The sequence below is a fragment of the Nicotiana tabacum genome, chromosome 9 (assembly GCF_000715075.1).
Source record: "Nicotiana tabacum cultivar K326 chromosome 9, ASM71507v2, whole genome shotgun sequence".
Lineage (NCBI taxonomy): Eukaryota > Viridiplantae > Streptophyta > Magnoliopsida > Solanales > Solanaceae > Nicotiana > Nicotiana tabacum.
In genome coordinates this window covers 89,348,996-89,357,525 of record NC_134088.1, presented here as the reverse complement: position 1 = coordinate 89,357,525, position 8,530 = coordinate 89,348,996, and the positions used below count along the sequence as shown (strand labels likewise).

Here is an 8,530-nt window from a genome sequence, read left to right as displayed (position 1 = left end):
CTAATCCAAACCGGTTCTAATAAAGATATAATCATGAATAACGATCATGAAGTTATTGAAATTTGAACTCATAATATTAGGATTCAAAATGTGATACATTAATCATATCACGTGACATTTACAAGTTATGTGAGTTTTAACAGAGGCGGATCTAGAAATCTGGGATGATGGGTGCACCATTTCTTTTAAGATTAACATTAGTTTGATAATATAAAATTTTACAATTACAACAACTTAGCGAGCAAAAAATAATTAGTTTCATTATAAAAAAAAAATAATATCAATTTACAATTGTACTCGACGAATTTTCATACTTTGAAAACGATCAATAATAACACCATTACTTACAGTTGCAAATACCTTATGCTCTATATTGCAAACCAAACAACCATTCAAAAACTCTTCACTAATGCTATTACGTAGATCATTTTTTATGAGCTTCATTGACGAGAATGTCCTTTCCACACTTGCAGTAGCAACATGCAGAATCAAAATCAACTTCACAAGTAAATAAATATGACACCAAGTTTGATCCAATTTCGTCTTTGCCATCACTATGAAGATCCTTCATTCCCTTCAAGTTGATAAATTTGCTATCAGGCATTCGAGCATAGACAATGAAACTATTAAGCTGAAAGGTGAGATCTCGAAGCTTGTTGTCATCAAAATCACTTGGATAATACTCGCCCAACTTCATTATTCTATCTTTTGTCAAAATTAGCAAATGAATCAACCGGATTCAAATAAGCCATACCAAGGAGTAAGTCACCAGTCACTACATCAAAATGACTATTTAGCTCATGAAGTTGTAACTCAATAGCTGCATAAATATGAATATGAAACTCCGAACCTCTTTCATTTCGATCTTGGATAGTCTTCATCCATTTTGGGGATCATAATATCATGTTTACTACAGAACGAGTAAACTTCATTCATCAAGAACTCGAATTCACTTTCTCTCATAGTCGGCAATCTTATCTTTGCAAGGTCAAGAAACCTCATAGCATTGATTATGTCTTGATCTTTCTTTTGTAAAGCTTTGTTCAATTCATTTGTAAGAAGCAACATCTTGAACATCAAGTGCAATAAAAACACAAATTCAAATTCTTGAATATTACCCAAAAGATTTTTTGCTGCAAATCTATCAAGAGAAAGATGACTATCTTGTTGTATATCTTGAAGCACATTAACAATAAAAGAAAATATAATCAAGAAATTTTCCAAGATCTTAAAATGCGAACTCCAACAAGTATCACCCGGTCTTTGGAGGCCACGTTCTTGATTCAACCCTTGCCCGATAAGTATTTTTCCAGATTTAAGTAATTCTTCCAACTTCTCTACTTGGTGTTGTCGAAGTAATTCCCTGCATTTAAAAGATGCTCAAATAGTATCCAATGCATCAGTGACAACATCAAAAAAATTATTCACATACAGATGCTTTTTGGAAAGAGCTACAAGTGTCAACTGCAATGGATGGGCAAAACAATGAACACAATATGCAGATGGAACGTCTTGTAAAATCAAAGACTTTAGGCCATTTATTCTTCTTTGCATATTACTAGCTCCGTCATAACCTTGTCCACGTAACTTGGATGAACTTAACGAGTGATCCAAAAGCAAATCATAATATTTTTTATGTAATTATGGTGCATATGTATCATTCACATAGACAATACCCAAAAAGTGCTCAATCACCTCTCCTCTTTTGTTAACATATTGTATAACTAGGGCCATTTGCTCTTTATATGAGATGTCCTTAGATTCATCAACCAATATCCTAAAAAAGCCATAATCTAAATCTTTGATTATAGCTTTAATTGGTTCTTTAGCACAAGCACCCACAATATTCTTTTGAATTGCTGGACAAATCATCATATCATTTTTTGGAGCTTTATGTAATATGACATTTCCCACATCCGAATGCTTATCCCCATGAAATTCCAAAAGTTCAAGAAAAATGTCTTCGGAATGTTCACTTTCATCATGACCACGAAATGACAATCCATTTCTTAAGAGAAATCTTACCACATCAACCGAGGTATTTAAGTGTATCCGATGATCATTTTTTGCTTTCTCACTTTGCTTGTGAAAAGAAGATTGAATCGATTGTTCATGATTTATCAAATCGTGTATCCTATTAAAACATTTGTGATGGATACTACTTACTTCCCCGACATGAATTCTAAGTCTTTCCGCACCCTTGTTCCAATCCTTAAAACCATTTTTTGTAAATGCATCCCCTACATTACTGCGACTTTCAAGTTCATTCTTAAACAAATAACAACACAAACAGAATGCAACATCACCTTTTATGCTATATTCCAACCACTGAGAATATGGACCTTTAAACCAATCGGGATAAAATTAACGCATTTTGTTCCCAAATTTAGTTTTAGGGAAAGCATGACCACTCGATTGACAAGCCCTTTTTGAATATAATGTCTCCTCACTTCATCCCGGTTATTAGGGGCATACTGAAAATTCGGTATTCTTTCTTTGGGATTTGTATTGGGAGATTCTAACTGAAGAACACTATCAACATTTGAAGGAGGGGAAAAGATTGTCCCTCTTTGGATTTCAGGAGCTATATTCGAACTAACAGAAGGCTGACTACTACCATTGGAACTTGATTGGCCAATGTTTGACCTGATCAAAAATTTATCCATTTTGATGTTGAAGGATAAATGTTCCTACAAATTCAAATACCACTCATCATCAAAATACAAATTCATAATAAAACTAAGGGAATCACACCCTTTTAAATTCATAATAAACTAGAGGAATCACACCTCTTCTATATACAAGAAAATAAGGGAATCACACCCTTTCAAACATAATAAAATAGAGGAATCATGGCCCTTTCAACTTCAATTAAAATAAAATAAAAACTTACTAGTTCGTCTGCAATTTTTGATAATTCTATCTTTGAGATCAAATGGATGTGTCTGCTCAGTTCTTCACTTGATTTTGTACTTCACCTATATCATAATATAATCCTGAAATTTTTATATTAAAAGAACCTTTGTTAAAATAAAACCGCAAAAATAAAAACTTTGCTTCATTGAAGAGTCATTCGTCTGTGATAATATGGTACTTTTGCAGCAGAATCAAGTTAAGATGTTGTTTAGACTTTAGAATTAAAGTTGATTTATCTTTATTTATGAATAAACTCTTAGGAGCACTTTGTGTTATGCATAGTTTATTAACTTTAATAGATTAAATTTTATACACTGGCATATCAATAAAAAAGGATTAGCTCAAGAAAAGTTATCAGAATAAATCTAAATGAGAAAAAATCTCCTTCATTCAATAGTTACAGAAAAAAATCCCAAAATCAGAATAAACCTACAAGAAAACTTATTGACTAGTTTAGAAAAAGACTGGACCTTACCTTAGAGGAAAATAGCATTGCACAAGTAGTCGCACAGTCAATGGAGACAAGATTAGCCTTTAGATTTTAGAACAAGAGACAAGAACATGTCAAAATAGGAACTAGGGGTTTGCTTTTTTTAACTTTTGACCTTTTGGGATAAATTGGAATTAGAAATTAGGCAATAATATTGATATTTGAGAATTGGGGATCTTCAAGCGTGTGGGTATGTGCAAAGTTGGGCACTGATCGATATAATAGAATAGAAAAAAAAGCTTAAACGTGCGTTAGAAGAAATAGAAAGAGAAAAAAAAGATTTAAGAAAAAAAAATAAACAGAAGCCGAGCAAGGACTCGAGCCCTTTGGCAGTTTGGCTCCTAGGAATAAGAGGGAAAAACCAGTGCACCACTTCGCCTCTTTTGACCATGGATGCCATCAGATATATATAACCATTTTTTTGCGAATTATGTACATCATATACATATTTTAGCCGAGTGACCACGGGTTCACATGAACCACATTTTTCACAGTAGATCCGCCCCTGAGTTTTAACAAAAATCTAAAAACCTATCGGGAATGATATTAGATGAAAAAAGTTCATTCGTATTATGTGTCTACACCAAATAATTTAATTTTATTAATCCTTACAAATTAAAGTAAGAACATGACACTTAGGGACCGTTCGGCCATACAAAAATTTTTACTTTTTTTCAAAAAAAATTACTTTTTTCGAAATCGGTGTTTGACCATGAAATTTTCAATTTTCACTTGAAAATGAATTTTAAAATTTTTCAAAAATTTGAAAAATTCCAAAAGATTATTTTCAAAATTTTCACTTCAGATCACTCACAAAAATTCAAAACAACCAAATATTTTATTCATGTTCAAACACAACTCTAACTTTCAAATACCTTTTTCACTTGAAAAAAAAATTATTTTTTTCTAAAATCTTACAATTCTTACGTCCAAAAATAATTTTTAAAGTTGATATTATATTTGGACATATATTTTACTTGAAAAAAAGCTAAGAATTTGTGAATTGAAATTTTTAAAAACTTGTAAAACTAGTCTAAACTACTTTTTGAAACTTGAAAAATTCATCTTCAATAACTACTTTAAAAACTGATCACTTTTTATAACCAAAAAATGTTTTTTTTTTTTTGAAAAAAGATAAAATAAAAATAATTATGGCCAAATGGAGCTTATTAAATTCCGATGTAACAATATTTGCCAAATAAGGTAGGCGGCGTGTTTGTGATGGTGGGGTCCAGATGACAAGGCAATGAGCAACAGATGTAGTAGTCAGGATGAGGCCTGACCAAGTGACTGACCATCTCAATATTTCTTTATGTAAATTAATAATGTCCCAAACAACTAAAGAACTCTTGGCAAATCTCAAGAGCCATCCAATCACACCTTTATAACCACTGCCAGCAAATAACACAGATCCTTTCCTGCGACTCAAACTCCAAACAGGACACATACACCCCTAGCTATAAGCAGTAACACAAACTCTGTGACAAGAAATCAGAAAATTGTAAGAGCTTAATTAAAACAGCACAGAGAATAATTTGATTGTTCCAATGGATAACTGGTCTTCTTCTTTCACTGTTGATGATGAATTCAAGAAGCTTGTCCTCCGAATGAACCCCCCAAGGTATGTCCATTTGCCTTCAAAATTGCTACTTTTGTAACCAAGATTAGACAACTTTGCAATCTTATGCTGATTCAACTGTGTGAATTTTGGTGATGGTGTTTATAGGGTTACTGTTGATAATACTTCTGACAAGAAAACTACTTTGATCAAGGTATGAATATGTTTGTATTTATTAAAGATGCAATCTTTTTTCTTTTTCTTTATGGGCCGGGGTTTGAATCAGATTTCTTTGGAATACTTAATTCAAAGAATTGACCTATAAAATGATTGGAATTTGCAGGTAGATAGTGCAAATAAAAGAGGAAGCTTGTTAGAAGTGGTTCAGGTTCTTACTGATTTGAACCTTATAATCAGGAGAGCTTATATATCTTCTGATGGGGAATGGTTTATGGATGGTCAGTTCTTGATTCTTCTTCAGGCTTCCTCAATTTGTTTAGGAGTAAATCCTTGTTCCTAATATTGTTCTTTCCCTTGTTTACTGCATTGTTGATTGCAGTATTTCATGTTACTGATCAATATGGAAATAAGCTCTCTGAAGATAATGTTGCCGAACGTATTCAGCAGGTAAATCTAATCGGCATTTGAGCCGTATTTGATTGATTGATTGATTGTGTAGCGATTATTTACTCTCCTGAAGCATTAATGTTGAAAATTTAATCACTTTTTAGAAAATGGAATATGCCTTAAAGTGAATTCCCTCATTTCCCCTCTTTCTAGAGTCTTTCAATCATCAGTTTACAAGTGGATATAACTGGTTTAAAGAAGATATAGTAAATGCTTTACTCAATACAGATACTGTTATAACTGGTTTAAAGAAGATATAGTAAATGCTTTACTCAATACAGATACTGTTATGGCGTGAGATTGAGTAACATTAAAGAGTGAATATTTTCTTGTGTTGCAGTCACTGGGACCGAGGGGCCGCAGCTTCCGGTCTATGGAAAGATCTGTAGGTGTTCAATCTGCAGCAGAGCACACAACCATTGAACTGACGGGGCGAGACAGACCAGGATTGCTTTCAGAGATCTTTGCTGTTCTCGCCGACCATAAAAATAATGTTGTAGCAGCAGAAGTATGGACTCATAATTCAAGAATGGCTTCGGTTGTTTACATAACTGATGAAGAAAGTGGATTAGCAATAACTGATCCTGATAGGCTTGCCAAAATCAGGAAACTTCTGTTGTATGTTCTAAAAGGAGATAGAGATAGGCGAGGCGCCAATACAGCAGTTTCCGTTGGTTCCACTCATACTGAAAGGAGGCTACATCAAATGATGTATGCTGATCGTGATTATGATAAAGATGATACAAGTTGTGTGTCAGTTGACCAGAGGAAGCCCATGGTAACCGTAGAAAGTTGTGCAGATAAAGGCTATACCGTCGTAAATTTGAGATGTGCAGACCGTCCGAAGCTGCTCTTTGATGCAGTGTGCACATTAACAGATATGCAATATGTGGTGTATCATGCTACCATTATTGCTGAAGGACCTGAGGCTTCTCAGGTATTTTTCTACTTGCTTGAAAATATAATGTTCTAAATCGTTTTCTTCTGCTTTAGTCTACATGAACCCAGTGAAGACTTTTTTTTTTGCTAAAACTGCATTCTCAAAGTTCATAATTGGAATTTGTATAAAGTAAGCTAGTGGCTAAGAATGCGGTTCGCTATCTTGGGCCATTAGCAGTTCAGACTAAGAAAGAGTTGTTATTTTCTCTTGTTTAGCTACCTTGTCATAGGACTACGAATGAGCTTGATACTGAGAGAATTGTGGGATCTTATCCTCTATGTTTTGCTTTTGCGCTTTTCAGGAATATTACATTAGGCATATGGACGGGTGCCCCGTTAGTTCTGAAGCGGAGAGGCAACGTGTAATACACTGCTTAGAGGCAGCGGTCAAGAGGAGAACTTCTACGGTATAAACTCATTCGAATGCAAATTAAGTGCTCAGTCTCCACACTTTCTAAATTTAATTCCATCTTTCTGTAATATGCAGGGAATAAGACTGGAATTATGTGGAGATGACAGAATCGGGCTTCTATCTGATGTGACTCGCATATTTAGGGAGAACGGTCTTTCTGTTTCCCGGGCTGAGGTCATGACGAAGGGCTCGCAAGCTATTAACGTGTTTTATGTGACTGATGCATCAGGGAGTCCAGTTAAAACTGAAACGATTGAGGCAGTCCGGAACGAAATAGGTATGACTATTCTTCGAGTCAGGGACGATCTCTACTCGAATTCAACACCACAGCAAACTGCCAGGTTCTCTTTAGGTAACATATTTAGATCAAGATCAGAGAAATTTCTCTACAACTTGGGATTAACAAAGTCATATTCATGAGAAGTTCATAGATAGGGAGGGGCCTGTAAATGCTAGCATAGATGTGATTAGTCATAGGCTTTGCAGCAAAGCAAAGCATTAGTTAGTAAACCCCTTGTTGATCTCAGTCTTAGACTCATAACATTATCTTAATGTTTCAATCTTGTAAAGTTTCTTTCAACACTAAACAAATGTACAACCATCCTTTGACCTTCCCTTTACGGGGGCATTGTAAATACAATACATTTTCTCCCTCTAAAGTTTAAAGAAAATGTCTATCTAACCAAACAAGGGATAAGACGGTACTAAAAATTTTATCCCAGAATTGTTTTTACTTATTCATCATACCAAACGAGGAAGCCACACAAAAGGAAGAGTACAATACCCATTGCTGGACAAGTGAGGCTTGCTCAATTGGTAAAAGTACCTCCACCCAGGACCTAACAGCTCAATTGGTAAAAGTACCTTCACCCACGACCGTTAGGTCCTGGGTTCGAGTCACGCTGGAGAGGAAGTGTGGAAACACTATAGATACTCCTAAATACACTATTCCTGTAGCTAAAACGGATTTCTTTTTTGTTTTAAAAAAAGGCCGTCTTCTTGCGATAGTTGAATTGACCAGCACAAGAGAGCACTGATTGCGGATGACTATGACATAAAATGCTTACTTCGTTAGAGCTTTTAGCTAGCAAAAATTCAACTGCTCTGTTTGATTTGATGGCAGTTAAAATAATGCTGCTTCCTTTACAATATGAAATATGATCCCTTCGTGATATTAGTCACTAGTTTATAGTGCAAAACAGATTCTTTTTTATTTTTTATTTTCTACTCGATGTTCAAAAGGTCTTGATTAATCCGGAATTGCGTCGAGTAAGACACATAATTAAGACGACTTAGTAGGGAGTGACAAACCAAAACTAGAAGGAATCTTATCAGGGAGTGACAAACCAAAACTGGAAGGAACAAAGAAAGGGAAAAATGTCAATCCATAATATGCCACCCGAACCTCTCGGAACGCGAACCAATACATGCAAGTTATCAAACATCATATGAACCTACTCGAGGTCTCAGATCACAAAATGAGATTCTAGAACTCAAAACAACTTATTAGGTCTTTACATTTGTTTACCCGAAAAAAAGGGATAGAGTTAAATTTATGCGTAGTTCCGAAGATACGTGGTACAACTTA

At 34.6% G+C, this 8,530-nt stretch overlaps 2 protein-coding genes across 2 annotated transcripts; one reads left to right on the top strand and one right to left on the bottom strand.

Moving 5' to 3' along the window:
• Positions 1-855: 855 nt before the first annotated feature.
• On the bottom strand, positions 856-2,666 carry LOC142164018 (uncharacterized). Its single transcript, XM_075221182.1, has 4 exons — positions 2,370-2,666; positions 1,696-2,268; positions 1,433-1,464; positions 856-1,363 (listed from the first exon to the last, which is right to left on the bottom strand). Exons 1-4 carry the CDS (start codon positions 2,664-2,666, stop codon positions 856-858), a joined length of 1,410 nt encoding a protein of 469 aa, XP_075077283.1.
• Positions 2,667-4,738: 2,072 nt separating this feature from the next.
• On the top strand, positions 4,739-7,613 carry LOC107779075 (ACT domain-containing protein ACR4). The gene is made up of 7 exons (XM_016599416.2): positions 4,739-5,027; positions 5,133-5,178; positions 5,308-5,422; positions 5,524-5,591; positions 5,932-6,528; positions 6,833-6,937; positions 7,018-7,613. Exons 1-7 carry the CDS (start codon positions 4,954-4,956, stop codon positions 7,360-7,362), a joined length of 1,350 nt encoding a protein of 449 aa, XP_016454902.1. The 5' UTR covers positions 4,739-4,953; the 3' UTR covers positions 7,363-7,613.
• The last annotated feature ends 917 nt before the right edge of the window (positions 7,614-8,530 follow it).